Raw genomic sequence first — 27888 nt, forward strand, 5'->3', positions numbered from 1 at the left:
AACATACAGGCCTGCTGTCTAGATAAATGGGGATTTTACTTCTTCCTTAGGATTAAATTTTGTGGATTGACTCAAAAACAAAATCCATAAAAAATTTGTCTCCCATGAGTATTAATGATTTCACAGTATTTCTTTCATAAAAACTTTAAAAAAGCTATTAACCTGTATCTCATGAGATAGTCTGACTGTATCCGCTGTGAGGATGATGACCTGAGCACCTCTAACTCCCGTTCCTTCTCAGCCAGCATGGATACAGTACGATCTCGTTGTTTCTTTATTTCCTCCTCAAACTCCTGAAGCTGTGAGTGATGCTCAGCTTGTAGATGTGTCACCTGTTTGTAAACATTCAACATATCAACCTCAGAATAAAACAAGACTGCAATGGTGAAATGTGTGTGTGTTTTTATGCATACTACAGTATCCTGTCAAATTATGGCCCCTTACACTTCAATATATGTATGTGATGTTGATAGAAAAGTTCATGTTCATTTGTTACTATTAATTGTTGTCTACCTTTTTGCCTTTATTCAGGAAGTATTTACTATTATTATCAAAAACAAAATATGATTATCATTATAATCATCATACATGATGACTTGAGAAAAAGAAAGATAAAGAAGACAGACCAGCTTTTAGGGATGCCAAAAGGCAATTTACAGCTTAAAAAAATATATATAAATTGTAAGTAATACTATATCATGTAGAAATGACCTCTTGTTTATGTTTCTCCTGTAACATGAGCATTGTTTTACGGAGGTTTTCCTCCCTCTGTTTGTAGTGATCAATTTCCTCCTCCTGTTGTATATGCATGGTACGTAACTTCTCACGCAGCTCGTTCACATGCTCTTTCAAAATATCTTCATCTTTTGATGAGGTGTTCTCCTACAAGACATTTTACAAGTACTAGTCAAAACTAAACTGTATGTCTGGTAGACAAAACTCCTGATAAAACAATCCTTTGCGGGTTTCTTTTTATTCAAACATTGCCTAATAAATCAGCCTATCTGCTACCAAACTTCAGTTAAATAAACAAAGATAAAAACCCTTAACTGGCTCTTTAAATAAATAATAGGCCATCTGTAATTATCTATAAATGCTCTCATAGGCTTTGAAATTGTTAAATCATTACTACTTACATGGGGGCATATTTTCATCAATGTCATGATTGCATCAATTAATGAAATTAAATAAGAACAAATTCAATTTCCATATATTTCATCTTTTAAGTTTAAGCTCCTGTTTAAATACCCCTAGAAAATAGCCATTTTAATGGAAACAATGATTTTTCTAAATAACTTCATGATATCAGACGAACCTTTTTGTTTTTCAGTACAGACTGTGCTCTAAGTCTGTATCTCTCAAACTCATCTTTGACCTGCTCCAGTTCTTCCCTGTATTTCTTACACAGTGGATGTTCACTGTCTGAATCATCTAACAATAACTCTGCAATAACAATAGAGCATAGTTCAAATCATAGACCAAAAGAAGCAAAATAATGATAACATTTTAACAAAACAACAGGGCCAAGATGGCCCTAGGTCGCTCACCTGAGAAACACAACATTACAGTGTAAACATGTTTGACCTAGTGACTTCATGGAAACAAATATTCTGGCCAATTTTCATTAGGATTGGACCAAAAATGTGATCTCGAGTTTAAACAAGTATTCTCTTTGATATGACTTTAAAGTGACCTAGTTTTTGACCTAGATGGCCCATATTCAAACTTGACCTTGATTTCATCAAGGCAATTACTCTGACCAAACATCATGAAGATCAACTGAAAAATATAGCCTCTATCGCATACACAAAGTTTTTCTTTGATTTGACCTAATGACCTACTTTTGCATCCCAGATGACCCATATTCAAACTCGACCTAGATTGTATCAAGGCAATCATTCTGACTTAATTTCATGAAGATCAAGTGAAAAGTACAGCCTCTATCGCAGACACAAGGTTTTCCTTTGATTTGACCTAGTGACCTACTTTTTGACCCAAGATAATCTGTATTCAAAACTGAACTAGATTTCACCAAGGCAATCAGTCTGACTTAATTTCATGAAGATCAATTGAAAAATACAGCCTCTATCGCAGACACAACGTTTTTCTTTGATTTGACCTAGTGACCTAGTTTTTAATCCCAAATTACCAATATTCGAACTCGACCTAGATTTTATCAAGCCAATCATTCTGACTATATTTCAAGAAGATCAATTGAAAAATACAGCCTCTATCGCAGACACAAGGTTTTTCTTTGATTTGACCTAGTGGCCTAGTTTTTGAGCCCAGATGACCCATTTTTGAACTTGGCCTAGATTTTATCAAGGTACATGTAATCATTCTGACCAAAATTTATGAATATCAACTGGAAAATACAGCCTCTATCGCATACACAAGGTTTTTCTTTGATCTGACCTAGTGACCTACTTTTTGACCCCAGATGACCCATTTTCGAACTTGGCCTAGAATTCATCAAGGTTATCATTCTTACCAAATTTCATGAAGATCAGTTGAACAAGAAACGCGGCAATGCCACAAAACCAGGTTTTCAACACTTTCATAAGAATAAACAAGAGTGCCAGAATGTCACAATATACGCCCGTCACAGCAAATTTCTTTACTCTAGCACCTGTATTTGCAGATGTAATTTTAATTTTGTGGTTGTTTAGTAATCATTGCAATTCTTTTGTTTTTCTAAGTCCACAAAAAAACTCCTTACCAGGTAGAGATACCTTAAAATACACCTAAAATTAGAAAGTAACAACTATGTTGTACCACAGAAAAGTGGTCTTGGTTTTTCCCTACGGTCAATTATAAAAAAGTAACAATATAAGTTATTTATAGTAACAACTAAGGGAAGTTAATCTTTCAAAAAAAAAAAAAAAAAAAAAAAAAAAATACAAAAAAAAAATTGTAAGTCCACACAGAAATCCTTACCAGGTAGAGATTGGTCAAAATACACCTCAAAATTGGATGTAACATGCATGTTGTACTACAGAAAAGTGGTCTCGATTTTTCCCTACGTCTAGAAATGAAAAAGTTACAATATAAGCTATTTATAGTAACAACAAAGGGAAGTAATTCTAAAGAAGGGAACTGCGCAAGACACTTCGTCTCATGATGGTGTATAATTGTGCCAAGTTACATCAAAATCCCTCTATGCATGAAGAAGATATGCTCCGGACAAAGTTTTCATTCTTGTATCCTTTGACCTCTAAGTGTGACCTTGACCTTAGACCTAGGGACCTGGTTCTTGCGCATGACACTCTGTCTCATGATGATAAACAATTGTGCCAACTTTCATCAAAATCCCTCCATGCATGAAGAAGATATGCTCCGGACAAAGTCATACTTGAATTTGACCTTTGACCTCTAAGTGTGACCTTGACCTTAGACCTAGGGACCTGGTTCTTGCGAATGACACTCCGTCTCATGGTGGTGAACAACTGTGCCAAGTTTCATCAAAATCCCTCCATGCATGTAGAAGATATGCTCCGGACAAGGTCTGTGGACGCCGCTCGCCTGCCCATCCGCCCGCCAGGGGCGTTCCCATAATACGTCCCATTTTTCAAACGGGCGTATAAAAAGTATACTGAATCACAGTGCACCACTTTAAAGCACAACCCTAACCCTAACCCTAAACCCTAACCCTATTTCTAGTAACAATGACCTTGACCTTGATCCCAGAAACCCCAAAATCAATCCAAAGCTACAACTTTATATAAGTTTTCTATACACCAAGTTTCATCATGATAGCTCATTCCTAAGTTAAGTTATTGACCGGAAACCCTTTTTCTATTTTAAGTAACAGTGACCTTGACCTTGATCCCAGAAACCCCAAAATCAATCCCAGCCTTTGTCTTGATATAAGCTACATACATACCAAGTTTTATTCAAATATCTTTACCGAAACAAAAGTTATTGACCGGAAACATCACACCAGTTGAGCTAAAAATACAAAATGATTGTGTAAATCTATCTTCGGGTCTGCTGAGTTTAAACAAAGTAAGACAGTATTATTTCCTGTTTTTAAGGGGTTCCATTTGACCCAGACTCCAGGTCCGGACCTGGGAGATTTTTAAAAAGATGCTCAAAGGACCCGGCATGATACTTGCCTGTGCATCACTCAGGACCCGGGGGCATAATCCTTTCTGTAATCATTCATTTCCTACAATAAAACTGTGTCTACGATTAACTAGTGTATTCTAAATAAACACTTTAAGTTTTTCAATGGTTTCTTGAAATACAACAGTTCGTGTCTCTGTGAAATTGTTTCAAAATCAGACCAACAGTTTAGAAGATGTTGTCTGGAGAGATTTCTGTTTTTCGCTCTACTAGCTACTTCTTTTTTATGGGTAATTTACTAAAAAATCACCAAAGGAACATTTGTGTGAAATCTTGAGGTCATTTGAACATTTTGTATCATAAGCTTTGTGAAGCTGGATTGAACAATTTGAACAATTATGAATTTCAAAGAAGATCACCAAAGAAACATTCCTGTGAAGTTTGGCTGATATCAGCTGAGTGGTATAAGAGGACACTTTCTGTATGAAAGTGAGAATGGATGGACACAGGATGATAGATGGATGATGGATAGGGAGTGGTCACAATAGCTCAATCCAAGCCCTTGGTACTTTTATAAACATGCTGACGTATATCTGTACTACCAAGAACACTAAACAACTGCACATACACAGTGTCTTACTGTCACAAAACACATACTGCTTCTTGGTATTTTGAAATAAGATGAAATTAGGAAATGTTTCTTCTCCTCAAACATGTACAAAGCAGCAGCACTAATATTTTTTAGTGTGTCAACAACTGTGATCAACCTAATCTGTATTTTGAAAATTCTGACGTAATTTGGTAGTATCCATAACAAAACAAACTAGAACTGTCACAGGAGTGACTCATACCCCCACCATACGGTCTTGTCACAGAAGAATGGCAACCATAAGAAATCTTAAAAATACTTAGTCTTTGGAGTACTTCATCCTGGGCTTCCACATGTAAGTAATACTAGTATAATACTAGTATAGTAATACTAGTAAATATATTAAATCTCTAATATAAGAGATACACTAAAAGTGAATACAAAAAAGTGTCTTACCGACCCATGTTACCACAGAAAAATGTATTTACTTTTTATATAGGACTTATAATAAAAAAGTTAGAAAAATACCTAAAATATTGAAAATCTAAAAATAGGATTTCTAAAAATAGACTAATTCCTGGAATTTAAGGTGAAGAAACTCCATACAAAAGTTAAAAAAGGTTACTTCCCTTTGGCTCTAAGCCAATCAGAATGAGATATAGTGAAAATACATCAAAATTAACCTTAAATTCTAGGTAAAAGGGGACACAATTCAAGAAAAATTAGTGTCAGAGTTATGCACCTTGTGTCACATGATGTGGGTGATCAGGTGGAACATCTATTTTAAGTCTGAATCAAATCCATTCAGTAGTAACTGAGATATAGTGAAAATACATAAAAATTAACCTTATATTCTAAGTAAAAAGGGGCATAATTCATGAAAAATTGGTGTCAGAGTTATGCACCTTGTGTCACATGATGTGGGTGATGAGGTGGAACATCTACTTTAAGTTTGAATCAAATCCATTTTGTAATAACTGAGATATAGTGAAAATACTTCAAAATCAACCTTAAATTTAAAGTAAAAGGGGACATAATTCATAAAAAATTTATGTCAGAGTTAAGCACCTTATGTCACATGATGTAGGTGGTGTGGTGGAACAACTATTTTAAGTTTGAATCAAATCCATTTAGTAATAACTGAGATATAGTGAAAATACAACAAAATTAACCTTAAATTCTAAGTAAAAGGGGACATAATTCATGAAAACTTGGTGTCAGAGTTATGCACTTTGTGTCACATGATGTGGGCACATGATGTGGGTGATGAGGTGGAACATCTATTTTAAGTTTGAATCAAATCCATTCAGTAGTAACTGAGATATAGTGAAAATACATCAAAATCAACCTTAAATTCTAAGTAAAAAGGGGCATAATTCATAAAAAAAATTGGTGTCAGAGTTATGCACCTTATGTCACATGATGTGGGTGATGAGGTGGAACATCTATTTTAAGTTTGAATCAAATCCATTTAGTAATAACTGAGATAGAGTGAAAATACAGCAAAATTAACCCTAAATTCTAAGTAAAAGGGGACATAATTCATGAAAACTTGGTGTCAAGAGTTATGCACCTTGTGTCACATGATGTGGGTGATAAGGTGGAACATGTATTTTAAGTTTGAATCAAATCCATTTGGTAATAACTGAGATAATAGATTTCGGGACGCGACGGGACGGGATGCGACGGGACGCGACAAAACTGACTCCTATATACCCCCCCTCAAACATGTTTGGTGGGGGTATAATAATCTCTTCCTATATTTTTGAAATATGTTTAAGTGTCAGTTTTATGGCCAAAAATGATGTATTTTTCCCCAGTGTAAAAATCAGACAAAATCACAATTTCAAAAAAAATTGTTTTGAATTTTTACGTTTTAGCAGAAAATATTGCTTTTATGTTAACTAAGATACCCTTAGATACCCTTAAAGGTGGTCAATCACATTTAAACAACATTTAATGACATTTTTTACTTTTTGTATATTTTGGTAGAGAATTATTTAAGGAACAAAAAGACCGATTACATAGAGTTAGATTCCTATTTGAAATGTATATTTTATTATTTTTATAAAATTTTGTAATTACTCCCCTTTAATATGAAAGTATATAAACAGCTGGGTATTTCTTTTTATTTCGATACAATGTCTAGTTTTACATTTGAATTTGATAGACATATCAACTATTGAACAATCTGAACCAAAATGCAAGTTTAAAAGCTGTGTATAGCTTCTGAATTCATTTATTTCCAATCTAACTTGGTTGCGCAACCAAGACAGGCAAAGGGAGGTAATAATAATTTTTCAAACTTGCGTTTCTAATGAAATCCATCTAAATACATAATTTTTAATGCAAATATTTTACAAATATATTACAATATGTCTAATATTTATACATTTCTTTAGGCAAAGTATGTATATCAAATTTATACTTATGATAAAATAACGCTATCTTGGTTGGGCAACCAGGATAGGAAAATAAAATTTTAAAAATACCTCCAGTGAAAATCTAATTTGTATTAAGTGTTAAGTGAACATAAATGAGTGTAAATGATCAGATGCTAAAGTTTCGAACAAATCCGTTACATGGCCAAAATCTGATTATCCACCTTTAAGTTTTATAGCAATCCATCAACAAAAAAAAAGCAAAAATTTTAATCATTCAAAATAGCCTATTTTGTAAAATGGTATCAAATACCCAATAAAAAAAATCCTATTACCACCCTCAGAGTTCTTAAGAATGATATATAATCTCAATGGTATTGAGAAATCAAGGAAATACAATGTTTCGGAAAAGATGAATCAAACAGTAGACTTGTATGCCTCTAAAAATAAATAAAAGTCAGTATTCTGAAACAAAATTCAACAGGGCCACAGCTCCAATATTTATGGTCATTTCAATAATACACTTACACATTTTTGTTTTATTTCTATGAAAGATGACATCCAGCCTGCCAAATAACAAATGATGAGGTTGACATACAAGATTTTCTGCTTGTCAATACTAATGTAAGAACAAGGCAAAAACTCCCCAGTTATGATGGGGCATAAGCGTAACTGGAAAATGTTGATACCTCCTATATTGACTGGCTGGTCAGTCTGTGAGTTTGCCACTTTCAGTTTTGTTTTGAGAGCAGTTATTTTCTCAACCAGTGTAGGAATGTCTGTGATATCTTCATCTTTGACAGATTTGGCAGTGGAAGCTTCAGCAAGTACTGTATTCTCCTGGTCAAGCTGAGATATTCTCTCCTTTAATTTCTGTAAGACGCAGAGAACAATATCACTGACAGTTCAGCATAATGACTGTTTAAAGCTAACAAATAAGCTATGTTTAGAACCTAAACCTATTGGTCAAATTATATCTGACATAAAATGTATATTTCACCTTGAGCAACATCAAAAGCTGTGAAGACCTCGTAAGCCTTTTAAAACACCTAGTGACTTAGTTGAACATTAAGGGTATACTTTGGTTTATTTACCAACAAATTTTTTACTAAAGGCTATTTAAAGATAATAGATTTTTTTCAAATCTTACCACAATTTTATTTCACTGAAAGTCTGTGAATGTCTCTTTAATAATGTTCCATTGAAAACAACTATGCCAGGATTCATTTAAAACATACTATCTTTAAAGCACCAATATTATTATTATTCATTCCACACATACCAATTAAAGCACCAATACCTGTACAGTTTGCTGGTCCTGGAACCGAAGTCTTTCATAGTTTCCTACAGTCTCTGATAGCTCTGACAATTTGGACTCTAGCTCAGCAATCCTGGTTTCACACTGCACACTGTAGGCCTGGGCCTTAAATTCTACATCCTTTGCTCGGTCCTCATCTTCCTGCATCATCAAATTGTGCTGGGCCTGAAATGGTCAAAACTGTGTTACCACTGATGTTACACCAATGTATAAGGCAGAATTCTGTTCACTGCAACATTTACTATTAACATAATTACATCTGTTCAAAGCAAGGGTTACTAGTTACATAATTACATCTGTTCACTGAAAGTTTTACTCTAAACATAATTACATCTGTTCACTGCAAAGTTTACTCTTAACATAATTATATCTGTTCATAGCAAGGGTTACTAGTTACATAATTATATCTGTTCATTGCAAGGTTAACTCTAAACATAATTGCATCTGTTCACAGCAATGGATACTAGTTACATAATTACATATGTTCACAGCAAGGTTTACTCTTAACATAATAACATCTGTTCATTGCAAGGTTTTCTCTTAACATAGTTACACCTGTTCACAGCAAGGGTTACTACTTACATAATTACATTTGTTCACTGCAAGGTTTACTTGTAACATAATAACATCTGTTCACAGCAAGGGTTACTAGTTATATAATTACATCTGTTCACAGCAAGGTTTACTCATAACATAATTACATCTGTTCACAGTAAGATTTACTAGTTATATATCTACATCTGTTCACAGCAAGGGTTACTAGTTACATAATTACATCTGTTCACTGAAAGTTTTACTCTTAACATAATTACATCTGTTCACTGCAAGGTTTACTAGTTATATAATTACATCTGTTCACTGAAAGGTTTACTCTTAACATAATTACATCTGTTCACTGCAAGGTTTACTATTAACATAATTACATCTGTTCACTGCAAGGTTTACTATTAACATAATTACATCTGTTCACTGCAATGTTTACTAGTTACATAATTACATCTGTTCACTGAAAGGTTTACTCTTTAACATAATTACATCTGTTCACTGCAAGGTTTACTCTTTAACATAATTACATCTGTTCACAGAAAGGTTTACTCATTTACATAATTACATCTGTTCACTGCAAGGTTTACTCTTTACATAATTACATCTGTTCACAGCAGGGTTTACTAGTTACATAATTACATCTGTTCACTGCAAGGTTTACTCTTAACATAATTACATCTGTTCACTTCAAGGTTTACTAGTTACATAATTACATCTGTTCACTGAAAGGTTTACTAGTTACATAATTACATCTGTTCACCGCAAGGTTTACTAGTTACATAATTTTAGCTCAATGGAGAGGGCAGATCTACAGGTCGCGGGATCTTGAGTTCAATCCCCGGGCAAGGCATATTTTCTCTGTGGTGATTTGATAAAAGACATTGTGTCTGAAATCATTCATCCTCCGCCTCTTATTTATGTTAAGAAGTTGGTAGTTACTTGCGGAGAACAGGTTTGTACTGGTACAGAATCCAGGAACACTGGTTAGGTTAACTACCCGCCCTTATATACTATTGAAAATTGTCATTTAACCCAAAACAAACAAAGTCACAAAATTACATCTGTTCACTGCAAGGTTTACAGTAAACATAATTACATGAACCTTAATTTTACAACATTGTGGCAAAATTAAAATTATTCAGGCAATTCACTTCTTCTTTGATGTAAGATATAAATGACTTGAAATGTAACAATTTTAGCAAACAAAACAATGTGCATTAATATAAAATTTATAACCTCTAATCACTTCATGTAAATAATGATCCTATTATCTCATCTTATCTCTTAAGTTTACAGTATGTTACCTTCAGATCTTCAGTTTCTTTTTGAAGGCTAAGCAGCATGGGGGAAGGTTCTAGAGACTTGAGCTGTGCTTGTTTAAGTTGTTGATTCAAACTGTTGATCTCTTCTTTCAGAGAGACAATCTGTTGCTCGTGTTTACTGGTTATCTCTGGGATCAATCTCTCCTGCTCCTTCAAACTGAACTGTACCTCATCATACTGCAGTAAACAAAACAGATCTATAGTACAACAATGTATCAAATGGTACCTATCAGTCTAAAACGAAAGTATCTCTTCTGAAAAACAATGAGCATCATCAAAACTTTGTTTTTTTTTGTTGATTTACTGGATTTTTATCAAAACCTCACATCAACACAATGCAGATCATATAACTTTCCAGCTTTATTGCTGAAGGAAGCTCAGGAGCATCTCCATGCTTTATGTCAAACGTTTCTGCCATTCTCGTAACATGACAGCGTGAACTGTCTGACAAACAAGATTCCTTACCTTATTGAAGACTTTAGTTCTAGCAGCGTCATTACCTGATGTTCAAGTTGTTCCTTGGCTTGTCTTTCATTAGCTAACAGTTTCTGTAGTTCTCGTAACATAACAACATGGTCTGACAGTTACCTGACAGAATTTTTAGAAGATTTATTACCTGATGTTCAAGTTGTTCCTTGGCTTGTCTTTCATTAGCTAACAGTTTCTGTAGTTCTCGTAACATAACAACATGGTCTGACAGTTACCTGACAGAATTTCTAGAAGATTTATTACCTGATGTTCAAGTTGTTCCTTGGCTTGTCTTTCATTAGCTAACAGTTTCTGTAGTTCTCGTAACATAACAGCATGATCTGTCTGCTCCTTTTCTCTCTCAATCTGTTGAGTACGCACTCGGTTCTTCCACTGAATATTTGAAAAACATTTTTAAAAACTTGTTTACCTTCAAATAATTCATACCTATGTTAGCAATACTCAATAAAGCATTCAGGAATTAACTGTATGTATATGTATACTTAAAAACCTTTCAATTACGCTTTTGTTGAGTCTTTTCTTTCTTCACCGCTATATCTGTGTCTACTTTCTGCTTATGACAATGTGCACAATGCCTTTCACAAAACATCTTAAAGGCACAAAACATTTTCCACTATATTAAATTTAAATTATTAACTATAGCAATCTGGTATAATATTATAAAAATCATCATCATCATCTTATCTCCTTGTTAAAAAAAAAATATAAAAATTACTTGCTAGCACATCTGATGACACAAAAATGAAGAATGTAAGGCCATTTTTTACAATACTTACCTCGAGTTGTTGTTGCTGAATGTCATGTTCTAATTTTTCTATTTTCACCGTACAGTCCTTCACTTTCTTCTGCAGCTCCTCATTTTCTTGCTAGATAACAAAAATTGACTAACTGTTCAAAACATTTGTAATATTTCATTTATTTATACTGATTCAGATCATATTTTAAGGACTGAATACACAGTGAAGTGATGAGGCTCATATCATTTTTAGGAATAAATACTAATACTAATAATTGTTTGCTAATATCGTACTGAAAGGACTGAATATCCAGTGGAGAATGCTGGGTAATATTGTTTTTTTAAGACTGAATATGAAGTGTAGTATGATAGCTAGTATTAAACATATCATTTTTGTCTGCCACAAAAAAAATACAAAAATAAGATCCAGGGACGATAAATACACAAATGATTTGGCTTTGCATGGGGCCTCTTTTAAGCCCTTCACCAGCAAAGAAAAACAGACTACAAAATGACCAAACCAGTTAGAACAACACAACAACTTCCTAGACTACTATTTTTTCCATCCTTTTTCAAAGCATGATTTCATTTTGTCATCCTGAAGTTTTTACTTTGCACCTTTTCCTTATATGATTCTGCTATCAAAAGAAAGAAATTGCAAAAGAAACTAATGATACGCCTATTAACTACAAAAAGACATCATTTCATCAAAATGAAAAAAAGTCTTATGGAACTTATAACATTCAGTTGGTAAGGCATGTATGAAGTTTCATTCAGCTTCCATGAAGTAATAACTGAGAAACAAGCTTGCTGAAGATCATTAACAAGCTGTCTACACATTATATAGGGTACCAACAGCAGCATTTTAATATCATGCAGCTAGAATTATTTTCTAGCTAGGCAAAAGAAAATTTAAGAAATGCTCTTGCAACTGGAACAATCATAGGACAAATAACTTGTATTCATTTGAACATATATTTATCTAAAATTATAAAGAATTTACAGCAATGGTTACATCATATATGGAATGACCCTCATAGCATGTTCTTAAATTCCAAAATTCTTTCACTAGTTGTAGGTGTAAATGGTAATATCCAGCTCTCCGAGGGGTAACCATTTACTAGGTACTTGGCCCTCTGAATATTGATATAACTAATTATTTTTTTCTTGCACACTATACGACAACAAGAGTGCCAGACTGTCACAAAATACACCCATCATCGAACTTGGCCTAATTCAAGGGCCAAAATCATAGAGTGCCTGGGCAATTTGGGTGCTTATCAAACATGGCAGAGATATTATGCCCACAAACATTGTCAGCAAGTTTGGTGAAGATCGGATGAAAACTATTCAACTTAAGAGAGCGGACAAGGCTAAATTTGCAGTTTTTCAAGTAATTCAAGGGCCATAATCCAAGAGTGCCTGGGGCGATTTGGGTGGTTAACAAACATGGCCGAGATATTATGCCCACAAACATTGTCAGCAAGTTTGGTGAAGATCGGATGAAAACTTAAAGTTCGACTTAAAGTGCAGAAAATAAACATCTGTAAACAGGAAGTACATCATGCTGTTACAAAGACAAAACAACATAATAGTTCTGTTTTTAGTTTATCACCAGTCCTGCAGTGAAATACCCTGGAGTGTAAGATGGATTTTTAAAGCACCAGTGAAAACATCAGAAACTCCTGTCTGGCATGCAAGAAAGCATGACCTCTAACTTTTAATTATAAAATTATAATTGTTACCTTAATAACTTTCTTCTCTGCTATATAGTTGGCCTCTGACTTGGATTTTTCTTGTGTAAGAGTAAGTAGAGAATTAGACAGTGTTTCAACTTGCTGTTGCAACTCATCTACTGCATTGGAACTGGCATCATCTCTTCCAACAGCATTCTTAAAATTGATTAAAATATACATATATTGCATCATTAATATTGCAATTTGGCACTATTTTATATCCAATGTGACAATATCAAAATAATAATATGAGTCCAACAGAAAATCAGCTTAAGGAAATTACACATTGCAATGCATAGAGGTGAAAGGAATTTTAGATGGCCTGCTTCTAACATAATATATCAGTCACTGTATTCCATGTTATTATCAGAAGAGCTCTACAGAATTTCACCTATGGGAAAATCACAAATTTGATGACATTTTCAAGTACAGAAATATTTCTACAATGTATATTTAAAGGTCTTTTTTACAGCTGAAAATGTGCATTAATTTTCATCCTATCGATAAAGCGTGAAGGTCTGTACTCTGTAATACTATGTATTTTCTAGATATATGTATATGACTGGAGATATCCACATTTCAAGCTAATTCTAAACTATCATTTGGAATTATTTCAGGTTTCAATGTGAGGTATTTTTTTAAATTCTTTTCAATCTTTACAAAATAGTTACACCACTGGTTTTATCAATACAAAGACAGGGTTGCCATTTATCTATGATATTTAAATGTACATATCAATATTCAGGATCCAGGATTTATTTAGGGTTATACTTATAGGAATGACTGGCATTAAGCCAGGACTTCTGTTTCTTTTAGATATGGAATACTGTTCTGTCACCAGTCTGAAGACAATAACTGGTACAAAATCAAAACACACCTGTGAGTTTGATGCATTTAGGGGATCTACAAATTCCTGATCTCCCGCACTACCATCTTCAGTCTCCCTATCAGATTCTTGACCCCTATCACTGGCAGTATCTGATGATGGACCTTTGCTGTGAGGGACATCAAGCTGTCCCCTTGACTTTGCCTGTGACAATACCTTGATACTGGACTCTAGAGCCTCCTTCTCCTTACATACTCCCTTATAGGCAGTGATAACATCTGAAATAATAAAAAATATTACATACAATCTACAGTGTTAAAATGACCCAGTCTATAGACAACAGAACAGGTATTGCAGCTTCAGAGTGTGTGTTTGTAAGCTTACCTATACAAGCAACTGGTAACACGTATTAGCAACTCCCACAGAAGATTGTAAGAACCTTTTAGCAGGAGGATAATGCAAGATATAAAAGATGTTTGCACTCTAAAAGCTTCTTTGGTTCTTGAGCATGCCAAGTGTAAAGTACCTATACATGGGACTATAACCTGAATGTCAGTAAGTTTTATTTGAAGGAGCAGGGGAATGAATTCATGACCCTTGGTTTCATAGTCAAACTTATTATAGAACCACTACATTGCCTTGCAACAGCAAGTACAGTAGTTACTTTGTCAACAATGTTTAACCTCTCAATAAGAATGGGTAGAAGTGGCAGAGTTTTGGAGTATATTAAAGTAAATGTGCAACCATAAGAACAGGTAGCTCCACTTTGACTTACTTCCACTGTATAGTGATAAAAATTGTGTTAGGAATGCAACACTTAATAAAACTTTAGTTTATCTTCAATGCAAAGAAAACATGACAGGAAAAGTTATGTCTATAGGATGATAATAATAATAATAATAATAATAATAATGACTTTATTTCAAGAGGCAACACAGTTGGGCATGCCCAGTCTTCCCTGTGAGCCTCCATGATATTTACATATGTACAGTTACAAGACAATGTTAAGAATATATACAATGAAAAATCAAATATAAAGGTTAACAATAACACAGCAAAGATATGTCACAAACATGATCAATAGTTTGAAGCGAACTGAATGAATACTAAAGATTTATGGGACTATAGCAGTTTGTTGCCCACCAGAGAACCACCATTTTAAGTAGTTACTCTTAAACATGTTTAAGTTTTCAGAATTTCTGATATCATAAGGTAGTGAGTTCCAAAGTTTAGGTCCTGAGTAAGATATTACAAGGGCAGAAAACAAAGAGCTTAATGTCATGACTCTAGGTCAAAGCTTTAGTCTCTTAATGCATACTGTAAAAGCAGAAATTTCGCGAGGGTTTGATTTTCACGAGGCCCTACATCTTGCGAAAATTAATCCTTGCGTAAACCATTAGTATAATTCAAATTCAAGTATGATACCATTTTTACCTTTTCACGAATATTAAACATCGCAAACACACTCAAAATTTCAAATTCGCGAAATCTGATTCAGCGAAAATATGCGCTTTTACAGTATTTTCGACTTTTTCAACGACCGCAAGTATTACCTAGTGTAGTACCAAACAAAACCAAAAGTGCACAACTTCACATGCAGAATTAAATTCCAATGTAGTTTCACTGCTCTTGGTCAAATACTTTTTTAGATATGATGGACACAAAACTTTTAGTCCATTTTTTTAAGTGAAGAGCCCTAACACTGGTCTTACCTAGTAGGTCTTACTGAAACCCAAACAAAACCCTACATGCACAACTTCACTCATGTAATATTTGCTGACTTTTCTAGTTGGGGTAGCATAAAAAGCATTAATTATACAACTGGGCATTAGTCAGTATTGCATAGAGTTCTCTTTCACAGACAAACAACAAACTCCATCTGTAAAAAACTTGATTTTAATAAAAGAAATTCTCATTTTTCATTTTAAACTGTGTTTCAAACGCTATGCCATGCCATCTTTTAGCCTCTCACTTATAAATTAAAGTGCTGCCTATAACAAAAAAAAATTTTTTTAACAAATGAAGTTTTTTTCTTTTAGAAGCTACAGCTAAAAGTCTAAGCACTACAAATTGAAGTGTAATTATTTACCTCTAAGTCTCTGCTCACGACGTTGGATAAGTTCTTTCTGTTGTTCTATAGTCTTGAGAAGTTCAGCTCGAGGAGCCCTTTCAATGTCCATCATTAAACTGATGGTTAATTTAAAATGTGAATGTATCTCATTACGTCATGGCTGGACTTCTCTTTACACTGTAAATATATGAAAATAAGTTACTGACTTGAACAAATCACAATAAGGTATTGAAAGTTGAAAATTTACTTTAAACTGATGCAAATAACTCTTTTTTTTCCTGACAGCTCCAAACTGTCCACTGTTCTTCTCATTGTGTGACAAAAATCAAGGTAGCTTGTATATCTGGTCTGAGCATGAAGAACATACTCAGAATTAACTATTCACAACAAAACAATGAGTACGTGTTAAGAACACATGTGTTTAACCGCAATTTGTTATTGGTGTCAAACATGGTTCATTAAGCCTATGTACAAGTCTTTTACGAGTAAATTGTACCATTCTGGTTCAAATGAAACAGTCTGGTGCAAAAGAGTTAGGCAGTGTATACCACAGTGGTCTGGTAACCAGACGCCCAGCCTGCGCTTAAGCAGTCCAGTAATTGGCCACCTAGCCTATCCTCTAGGGGTTTTCTAGGCATCTGGTAATCAGTTTGTTTACAAATTAAGTATTTTTCAATGAAAGTATTGTATTATACTTTACATAATGAGTTGCTAAACTATATCTGATCAATATCTGTGCTTAAACAAGAGGGCCAAGATGGCCCTTGGTCGCTCAACTGAGAAACACACCATAACACACCATAACAGTGTAAACATGTTTCACCTAGTGATTTCATGGAAAAAAATATTCTGACCAATTATCATTAAAATTGGAGCAAAAATCTTGAGTATAAATAAGTATTTTCTTTGATTTGACCTAGTGACCTAGTTTTTGATCCCAGATGATCCATATTCAAACTTGACCTAGATTTCATCAAGGCAATCATTCTGACCAAATTTCATGAAGAAATGAAAAATACAGCCTCTATCGCATACACAAGGTTTTTCTTTGCTTTGACCTAGTGACCTAGTTTTTGACCCCAGACTACCCATATTCCAACTTGACCTAGATTTCATCAAGGCAACCATTCTGACCAGATTTTATGAAAATCCAGTGTAAAATGCAGCCCCTATTGCATACACAAGGTTTTCCCTTGATTTGACCTAGTGACCTAGTTTTTAAACACAGATAACCCATATTCGAACTTGACCTAGATTTCATCAAGGCTATCATTCTGACAAAACTGCATGAAGATCAGTTAAAAAAATTTAGCCTCTATCGCATACACAAGGTTTTTCTTTGATTTAACCTAGTGACCTACTTTTTACCCAGATGAACCACATTCGAACTTGACCTAGACTTCATCAAGGCAATCATTCTGACCAAATTTCATGAAGATCAGTTGAAAAATACAGCCTCTAATGCATACAGAAGTGTTTTCTTTGATTTGACCTAGTGACCTACTTTTTGACCCAAGATGACACATAATCAAACTTGATGTAGATTTTATCAAGGCAATCATTTTGACCAAATTTCATGAAGAACAAGCAAATTCGATGAATTGGAATCCCCCGCCGAAAGGGTCAGAGTTGAGGAACGGCAAAAAAATATATCCTGCAAAAAGTTAAGAATGTTACCAAGAAGCAAATAATTTCATTAGTCAAATCAAATTAAAAGAAAATGAATGGTTTGTTTTGGTGTGTGTGGGGGGGGGGGGGGGGGGGGAGGGATACAAAAGTTTACATGATGATTATAAATATTGGTAGAAAAAAAAAAAAAAAAAAAAAAAAAAAAAGGGGGGGGGGGGGGGGAGAGGGAGGGGGGTGACCAATGTAAGGTGGTGACCAGGTGTAGGTACACAACATCACATGTTTATAATAAATGTGCATGGAAAAGAATGGAAGAAGTTTAATGAAATTCTTCCAATTGGTTGGTTTGTTATGTACCGATCTGTGGATTTTTAAACAATTAAAGGGCAATAACTAAATGGAAAATTGACCAATCGAAAAAAAACTTGAAGGGCATCGTCGCAGTATCTTGGTTCATGTCTATTTCAAGTTTGATGAAATTCTACCTGCTAGTTACTGAGAAATGGCTGCAGACGGACATTTTTCATTAAATCAAGGGCAATAACTCTGAGGGAAATTGACCTATCAAAAAAAAAACTTGACGGGCATCAGCGCAGTATCTTGGTTCATGTCTATTTCAAATTTGATGAAATTCTACCTGTTAGTTACTGAGAAATGGCTGCAGACAGACATTTTTTATTAAATCAAGGGCAATAACTCTGAGGAAAAGGGCAATAACTCTGAGGAAAATTGACCAATCAAAAAAAAAAACTTGATGGGCATCATCGCAGTATGTTGGTTCATGTTTATTTTAAGTTTCATGAAACTCTAACAAGTAGTTACTGAGAAATGGCTGCGGACGGACGGACGGAGGGACTGACTGACGGACTGACGGACGGACAACGCCATTTCAATACCCCCCTCCCGATTTCATCGGCGGGGGATAACAATTGAAAAATACAGCCTCTATCGCATACACAGATTTTCTTTGATTTGACCTAGTGACCTTTTTTTTGACCCAAGATGACCCATATTCAAATTTGACCTAGATTTCATCAAGGCAATCATTCTGACTAAATTTCAGGAAGATCAATTGAAAAATATAGCCTCTATCGCATACACAAAGTTTTTCTTTGATTTGACCTAGTGACCTAATTTTTGACCCAGATGACCCATATTCAAACTTGACCTATATTTCATCAATGCAATCATTCTAACCAAATTTCATGAAGATCAATTGAAAAATACAGCCTCTATCGCATACACATGGTTTTTTTTGTGACCTAGTGACCTTTTTTTGACCCAAGATGACCCATTTCAAATTTCGACCTAGATTTCATCAAGGCATCATTTTGACTAAATTTCAGAAGATCAATTGAAAAATATAGCCTCTATCGCATACACAAGTTTCTTTGATTTGACCTAGTGACCTAATTTTTGATCCCAGATGATCCATATTCAAACTTGACCTATATTTCATCAATGCAATCATTCTAACCAAATTTCATGAAGATCAATTGAAAAATACAGCCTCTATCGCATACACATGGTTTTTCTTTGATTTGACCTAGTGACCTACTTTTTGACCCAAGATGACCCATTTTCAAATTCGGCCTAGATTTCAATAAGGTTATCATTTTGACTTAATTTCTTAAAGATCAATTGAAAAATACAGCCTCTATCGCATATACAAGCTTTCCCTTTGATTTGACCTAGTGACCTAATTTTTGATCCCAGATGACCCATATTCAAATTTGACCTAGATTTTATCAAGGCAATCATTCTGACCAAAATTCATGAAGATTAATTCAAAATACAGCCTCTATCGCATACACAAGGTTTTTCTTTGATTTGACCTAGAGACCTAGTTTTAGACTCTAGATGACCCGTTTCCGAACTCGGCCTAGATTTTATCAAGGTAATCATTCTGACCAAAATTCATGAAGATTAATTGAAAAATATAGCCTCTATCGCATACACAAGGTTTTTCTTTGATTTGACCTAGTGACCTAGTTTTTGATCCCAGATTACCCATTTTCGAAATCGGCCTAGATTTCATCAAGGTAATCATTCTGACCAAAATTCATGAAGATTCATTGAAAAATACAGCCTCTATCGCATACACAAGGCACATACACAAGGTTTTTCTTTGATTTGACCTAGTGACCTAGTTTTTGACCCCATATGACCCATTTTCGAACTCAGCCTAGATTTCATCAAGGTTATCATTCTGACTAAAATTCATGAAGATTAATTGAAAAATACAGCCGCTATCGCATACACAAGGTTTTTCTTTGATTTGACCTAGTGACCTAGTTTTTGAGCCCAGATGACCCATTTTCGAACTCTGCCTAGATTTCATCAAGGTAATCATTCTGACTTAATTTCATGAAGCTTGGTTGAAAAATACAGCCTCTATCACATACACAAGGTTTTTCTTTGATGTGACCTAGTTTTTGATCCCAGATGACCCCTTTTGGAACTCTACCTAGATTTCATCAAGGTAATCATTCTGACCAAAATTCATGGAGATTAATTGAAAAATACAGCCTCTATCGCATACACAAGGTTTTTCTTTGATTTGACCTAGTGACCTAGTTTTTGACCCCAGATGACCCCTTTCCGAATTTGCCTAGATTTCATCAAGGTAATCATTCTGACCAAAATTCATGAAGATTTATTGAAAAATACAGCCTCTATCGCATACACAAGGTTTTTCTTTGATTTGACCTAGTGACCTAGTTTTTGATCCCAGATGACCCATTTTCAAACTCGATTTTGTCAAGGTAATCTGACCACATTTCATGAAGATCAGTTGAAAAATACAGCCTCTATCGCATACACAAGCTAAATGTTGACAGACGACAGACGCCGGACATTAAGCGATCAGAAAAAGTCACCTGAGCATTGCTCAGGTGAGCTAACAAGAGCTGTCCATAAGACAGCCAAGCTCGACTATTCGAAATATTGTCACAGAAGCAGGAAATTATTACCCAAAATGTTAAATATCAAAAGAGTTTTAAGTTCGAAAGGGGACATAATTTGACCAAAATACATATCAGAGTTATGGGACTTGATGTTATCAACTAGTTTTATAACCCTGAAGAAACATGTTAAGTTTCAATTCAATATCTGCATTAGTTTTGGGGATAGTAACTTGCATGTAAAACTTTAACCAGAATTTTCTAAGTCCAAAAGGGGGCATAATTTGCTCAAAATACATGTTAAGAGTTATGGAACTTGACCCAGTGAGGTTGGTAATTGACCTAGAAAAAGAATAAATAAGTTTCAAAGCTATATGCCTTTTGGTAATAGCTGTATGTACTTGTACGCAAAACTTTAACCAGGATTTTCTAAGTCCAAAAGGGGGCACAATTTGCCCAAATTACATGTCAGAGTTATGGGACTTGGTGCTATCAACTAGTTTTATAACCCCGAAGACACATGTGAAGTTTCAATTTAATATCTGTAGTAGTTTTGGAGATAGTTACTTGCATGTAAAACTTTAACCAGGATTTTCTAAGTCCAAAAGGGGGCATAATTTGCTCAAAAGACATGTCAGAGTTATGGGACTTGACCCAGTGAGGTAGGTAATTGATCTAGAAAAAGAAACAAGAGGACCATGATGGTCCTGAATCGCTCACCTATCCCCACATGACCCAGTGTTGAACTGAGTATGACGTCGTTATTTCTATTATTTGACATAGTGACCTAGTTTTGAGCACATGTGACCTAGATATCATCAAGATAAAAAATTCTGACCAATTTTCACGAAGATCCATTGAAAAATATAGCCTCTAGAGAGGTCACAAGGTTTTTCTATTATTTGACCTAATGACCTAGTTTTTGAAGGCACGTGACCCACTTTTAAACTTGACCTAGATATCATCAAGGTGAACATTCTCACCAATTTTCATGAAGATCTCGTGAAAAATATGGCCTCTAGAGAGGTCACAAGGTTTTTCTATTTTTTGACCTACTGACCTAGTTTTTGACCGCACATGACCCAGTTACGAACCTGACCTAGATATCATCAAGCTGAACATTCTGACCAATTTTCATGAAGATCCGTTGAGAAATATGGCCTCTAGAGAGGTCACAAGGTTTTTTCTATTTTTAGACCTACTGACCTAGTTTTTGATCCCACATGACCCAGTTTCAAACCTGGCTTAGATATAATCAAGGTGAACATTCTGACCAATATTCATGAAGATCCCATGAAAAATATGGCCTCTAGAGAGGTCACAAGGTTTTTCTATTTTTAGATCTACTGACCTAGTTTTTTAACCCCACGTGACCCAGTTTCGAACTTGACCTAGATATCTTCAAGGTAAATACTCTGACCAATTTTCATGAAGATCCATTGAAAAATATCGCCTCTAGAGAGGTCATAAGGTTTTTTCTATTTTTAGATCTACTGACCTAGTTTTTGACTGCACGTGACCCAGTTTCGAACTTGACCTAGATATCATCAAGGTGAACATTCTCACCAATTTTCATGAAGATCCATGAGAAATATGGCCTCTAGAGAGGTCACAAGGTTTTTCTATTTTTAGATCTACTGACCTAGTTTTTGACCCCACATGACCAAGTTTCGAACTTGACCTAGATATCATCAAGGTGAACATTCTGACCAATTTTCATGAAGATCCATTGAGAAATATGGCCTCTAGAGAGGTCACAAGGTTTTTCTATTTTTAGACCTAATGACCTAGTTTTTGACCCCACATGACCCAGTTTCGAACTTGACCTAGATATCATCAAGGTGAACATTCTGACCAATATTCATGAAGTTCTCATGAAAAATATGGCCTCTAGAGAGTCACAAGGTTTTTTCTATTTTTAGATCTACTGACCTAGTTTTTAACCCCACGTGACCCAGTTTCGAATTTGACCTAGATATCATCAAGATGAACGTTCTGACCAATTTTCATGAAGATCCATTGAGAAATATGGTCCTCTAGAGAGGTCACAAGGTTTTTCTATTTTAGATCTACTGACCTAGTTTTTGACCCCACATGACCCAGTTTCAAACTTGACCTAGATATCATCAAGGTGAACATTCTGACCAATTTTCATGAAGATCCATTGAGAAATATGCCTCTAGAGAGGTCACAAGGTTTTTCTATTTTTAGACCTAATGACCTAGTTTTTGACCCCACATGACCCAGTTTCAAACTTGACCTAGATATCATCAAGGTGAACATTCTGACCAATTTTCATGAAGATCCATTGAGAAATATGGCCTCTAGAGAGGTCACAAGGTTTTTCTATTTTTAGATCTACTGACCTAGTTTTTAACCCCACGTGACCCAGTTTCGAACTTGACCTAGATATCATCAAGGTGAACATTCTGACCAATTTTCATGAAGATCCCATGAAAAATATCGCCTCTAAGAGGTCACAAGGTTTTTTCTTTTTTAGACACAATGACCTAGTTTTTGACCCTACGTGACCCAGTTTCGAACTTGACCTAGATATCATCAAGGTAAACATTCTGACCAATATTCATGAAGATCTCATGAAAAATATGGCCTCTAGAGAGGTCACAAGGTTTTTCTATTTTTAGACCTACTGACCTAGTTTTTGAACCCACGTGACCCAGTTTCGAACTTGACCTAGATATCATCAAGGTGAACATTCTGACCAATTTTCATGAAGATCTTATGAAATATATGGCCTCTAGAGAGGTCACAAGGTTTTTCTATTTTTAGAACTACTGACCTAGTTTTTGAAGGCACGTGACCCAGTTTCGAACTTGACCTAGATATCATCAAGATGAACATTCTGACCAACTTTCATAAAGATCCCATGAAAAATGTGACCTCTAGAGTGGTCACAAGCAAAAGTTTACGGACGCACGGACGCACGGACGCACGGACGCACGGACGGACGACGGACGACGGACACCGCGCGATCACAAAAGCTCACCTTGTCACTTTGTGACAGGTGAGCTAAAAATAAGTTTCAAATCTATATGCCTTTTAGTAATAGCTGTATGTACTTGCACGCAAAACTTTAACCAAAATTTTCTAAGTCTGAAAGGGGGCATAATTTGGCCAAAATGAAGGTCAGAGTTATGGGACTTGGTGCTGTCAACTAGTTTTATAACCCCGAAGACACATGTGAAGTTTCAATTCAATATCTGCATTAGTTTTGGAGATAGTAACTTGCATGTAAAACTTCAACCAGAATTTTCTAAGTCCAAAAGGGGGCATAATTTGCTCAAAATACATGTTAGAGTTATGGAACTTGACCCAGTGAGGTTGGTAATTGACCTAGAAAAAGAATAAATAAGTTTCAAAGCTATATGCCTTTAAATGATAGCTGTATGTACTTGCATGCAAAAACTTAACCAAGGTGTGACGCCGACGCCAACGCCAGGGTGAGTAGAATAGCTAGACTATTCTTCGAATAGTCGAGCTAAAAATGCTGTTGATTATAGACGGAGGAAGTTAATGTCATTGTTTAAAAACATTCCAGTGTTGTTGTTGTGTGGTACATGTGTTGAGACTAATTTTGACAAACAAATATTCAAAGACAATGGCAAAAATGAAATGATGCATTTGATTAGAGGATATCGTGTACAGAAAGTAATGATAAATGTTAGAAATTTCTCTTTTAACAAGCTTATGACATGTCTAAGTTTTATCAAACATGACCATAAAAGTAAGTTTGTGTTTTTAATTAAAATGTCATTGTGTTTTTAATTAAATTTAAAATGTCATTAACCATTTTCAACATTTCTTTCAACATAATATAGCATTAAAATTCATTAAAAATCACATGCTGTATCTTCGAATATTTATCTAACTTGTGTAAATGAAGTTTCAATTATGTTAAAACATTCACTTTGCTACACATGTTTTTAATTTTAGGCAAACAAAAATCACACATTTAATTAATTTGATGCACCTATCATCTACAACTATACACTCCATAGTATATCACTAAAAACTACAGAAGCTGCTAAATACCTGGGCATTACACTAAGTAAAGATCTCAAATTAATTAATGGACACCTAGAAAAAAAACCTGGGCATCAAGTTATTGGGCAGCCAGAATGCAGGCTAGGTGTCTGCTATGCACTTCCAACGAGTTATTTCTCTGATGGCAGTGGCTAGAGAACCAGAATCGGTTCCCAAGACAGAGAACTTATTCGTCCGGAACCGTTTCTGTAGCCGAAGTAGCGTGCATAGGCTAGAGAACCAGAATTTTATTTCTATGCATAAAGATGCCGAAATTTACTTTGTTTCTTTTAGTAAGTATCATGCATATTATTATCTTAATTAATTTTACCATGCCCTTGCATTAATCTGCGTTTACTGCGTCTCCAAAAGTGTACTCCCCGCCATATTGGAATGATATAAACTAGTATGAATGAATGCGTGAAAACTACTTTGCCGTTTTAAATGTAATATGTTTAATTATATAAATGTAAATTGAATTGTTTTGTACATGCCTCATTAGATGTTTACGGATGTGTCATTAAAGCTTCCAGCGGATTTTTTTATCACTATAAATACTAGTTTGTAACACCTCGGCATTTAAGGTGCATCAGTTATTTTTACTGGATTTAAGTTTGCAAGTGTCAGATTAGCAAATTGAAAAAAAAACATTTGATCAATACTAATTAACAGAAATTACTTAATTTGTTTTAATTTTTTCTTTTATTGTAAGTTTATTTAGGCTTGTTCCGATGCCGACAACGATTTCCACTTTCATTCATACTAGTTTATATCATTCTAATATGGCAGACAGTATGCGGTGAGTACACTTTTGGAGACACAGTAAACGCAAATAAATGCAAGGGCATGGCTTGCTGAAATGGTAAAACTGATTAAGACAAGAGCTATGTTAGACATGGCTAATCCCCCCGCCGGGCATATCATAATTGAAGGCTAAAGCTCCTGGCAAGTTAGTGTCTGAAAGTATTAATTTTGGGGAAAGCTTTGAAGGACCATTTAGCTGTGGTCCATATCAGGGGTTTTAAAGAGTGGAAGAAAGAATAAGTCAGTGGTAAGGTGGTTTACTGCTAAATTTTATTAATTTTCATGAACAGTATAGCTATGATGTTTTTTCTATATGGCTACTGTAAAAAGAAGGAATGGAAAGCTAACAGGGAGCAAGAGTGCCAGAATGTCACAATATATGCCCGTCACAGCAAATTTCTTTACTCTAGCAGCTGTATTTGCAAATGGAATTTTAATTTTCTGGTTGTTTAGTTACCATTATAAGTCTTTTGTTTTTCTAAGTCCACAAAAAACTCCTTACCAGGTAGAGATACCTTAAATTACACCTAAAATTGGAAAGTAACATCTATGTTGTACCACAGAAAAGTGGTCTTGTTTTTTCCCTACGGTCAATTATAAAAATGTTACAATATAAGTAAAGTACATCACAAAATTGGATGCAGCATGCATGTTGTACTACAGAAAAGTGGTCTCGATTTTTCCCTAGGACTAGTAATGAAAAAGTTACAATAAAAGCTAGTTAAAGTAACAACAAAGGGAAGTAATTCTTAAGAAGGGAACTGCACATGACACTTCGTCTCATGATGGTGCATAATTGTGCCAAGTTACATCAAAATCCCTCCATGCATGAAGAAGAAATGCTTTGGACAAAGTCATTCTTGTATCTGACCTTTGGCCTCTAAGTGTGACCTTGACCTTAGACCTAGGGACCTGGATCTTGTGCATGACACTCCGTCTCGTGGTGGTGAACATTTGTGCCAAGTTATATCAAAATCCCTCTATGCAAGAAGAGGAAATGCTCCGGACAAGGTTTTCATTCTTGTATCCTTTGACCTCTAAGTGTGACCTTGACCTTAGACCTAGGTGACCTGGTTCTTGCGCATGACACTCCGCCTCGTGGTGATGAACATTTGTGCCAAGATATATCAAAGTCCCTCCATGCATGAAGAAGATATGCTCCAGACAAAATATTTTAAGAAAATATGATAAAGGGGAATAACTAAAAAAATAGGCAAGGTAGAGTTATTGTTCTTGCACATTGCACTTCCTCCCAATGTGTTCTATCAGTGTATGAAGTTTGAAGAAAATCCCTCCAGTACTTTTGGAGTTATACTACGGACAACATTTTTAAAGAAAATAAGATAAAGGGGAATAACTAAAAAAAAAGGCATGGTAGAGTTATTGTTCTTGCACACTGCACTTCCTCCCAATGTGTTCTATCAGTGTATGAAGTTTGAAGAAAATGCCTCCAGTACTTCTGGAGTTATGCTCCGGACAAATTTTTTTAAGAAAATAAGATAAAGGGGAATAACTCAAAAAATAGGCAAGGTAGAGTTATTGTTCTTGCACATGCACTTCCTCCCAATGTGTTCTATCAGTGTATGAAGTTTGAAGAAAATCCCTCCAGTACTTTTGGAGTTATGCTCCGGACAAAATTTTTTAAGAAAATAAGATAAAGGGAAATAACTCAAAAAATAGGCAAGGTAGAGTTATTGTTCTTGCACACTGCACTTCCTCCCAATGTGTTCTATCAGTGTATGAAGTTTGAAGGAAATCCCTCCAGTACTTTTGGAGTTATGCTCCGGACAAAGATCGTTGCGGACGCACGCACGCACGGAGAGCATTTCTAATATCCCCTTCGCCTTTGGCGGGGGGATAAATAATAACATCCACGATACTTACCAAAAGAAACAAAGTGAATTTCGACAGCTTTATGCATAGAAATAAAATTCCCATTCCCTAGCCTATGCACGGCACTTTGGCTACAGAACCGGTTCCGGACGAATAAGTTTGCTGTCTAGGGAACCGATTCCGGTTCTCTAGCCACTGCCTTCTCTGACAGATAGATCTGCTATCTACATCTACATTTACTGTGTACTGCCCAACAATCAATTCTGATTATAACTGGGAGGCACTTGTCTGGAACAGACTGTTAAAAGATGAGCAAGCTCATTAGGTGCAAAGTTAAAAAGAACTACCATTACTAAGATTAAAACATAGATATAGATTAGAAGGTTACAGTTGCCAGCCTCTCAGTGAATAGAATTAAACTGGGGCTGGACTGTATATGTAGGGGGAGACCATTCCAGGAACGAATTGTTCTTGGAAAAAAGGAGTTTGAATAGTATTGCGTGTGAGATTGTGAGATCAAGTAGTTCAGGTTCCTTGTAGGTGTGAGGTGGTTATGGATGGTCAACTGCAATAAGACAGTCTGTACCTTATTTTAA

At 35.1% G+C, this 27888-nt stretch overlaps 1 protein-coding gene across 4 annotated transcripts in view; it reads right to left on the bottom strand.

The window, feature by feature from the left end:
• The window catches only part of LOC123525187 (GRIP and coiled-coil domain-containing protein 1-like), a 39127-nt gene that overhangs the window by 6735 nt on the left and 4504 nt on the right, over positions 1-27888 (bottom strand). For all 4 annotated transcript variants that reach the window (XM_053538103.1, XM_053538101.1, XM_045304031.2 and 1 more), the window contains 11 exons: positions 16098-16256; positions 14060-14286; positions 13192-13338; positions 11487-11576; positions 10954-11082; positions 10204-10398; positions 8336-8518; positions 7725-7908; positions 1316-1443; positions 712-882; positions 163-332 (listed from right to left, as the gene is read on the bottom strand). In XM_053538103.1, coding sequence (XP_053394078.1) covers positions 163-332; positions 712-882; positions 1316-1443; positions 7725-7908; positions 8336-8518; positions 10204-10398; positions 10954-11082; positions 11487-11576; positions 13192-13338; positions 14060-14286; positions 16098-16191 — 1718 coding nt within the window. In that variant the 5' untranslated portion in view covers positions 16192-16256. The remainder of the gene's footprint in view (positions 1-162; positions 333-711; positions 883-1315; positions 1444-7724; positions 7909-8335; positions 8519-10203; positions 10399-10953; positions 11083-11486; positions 11577-13191; positions 13339-14059; positions 14287-16097; positions 16257-27888) is intronic.

Source organism: Mercenaria mercenaria, chromosome 3 (genome assembly GCF_021730395.1).
Source record: "Mercenaria mercenaria strain notata chromosome 3, MADL_Memer_1, whole genome shotgun sequence".
Taxonomy (NCBI): domain Eukaryota; kingdom Metazoa; phylum Mollusca; class Bivalvia; order Venerida; family Veneridae; genus Mercenaria; species Mercenaria mercenaria.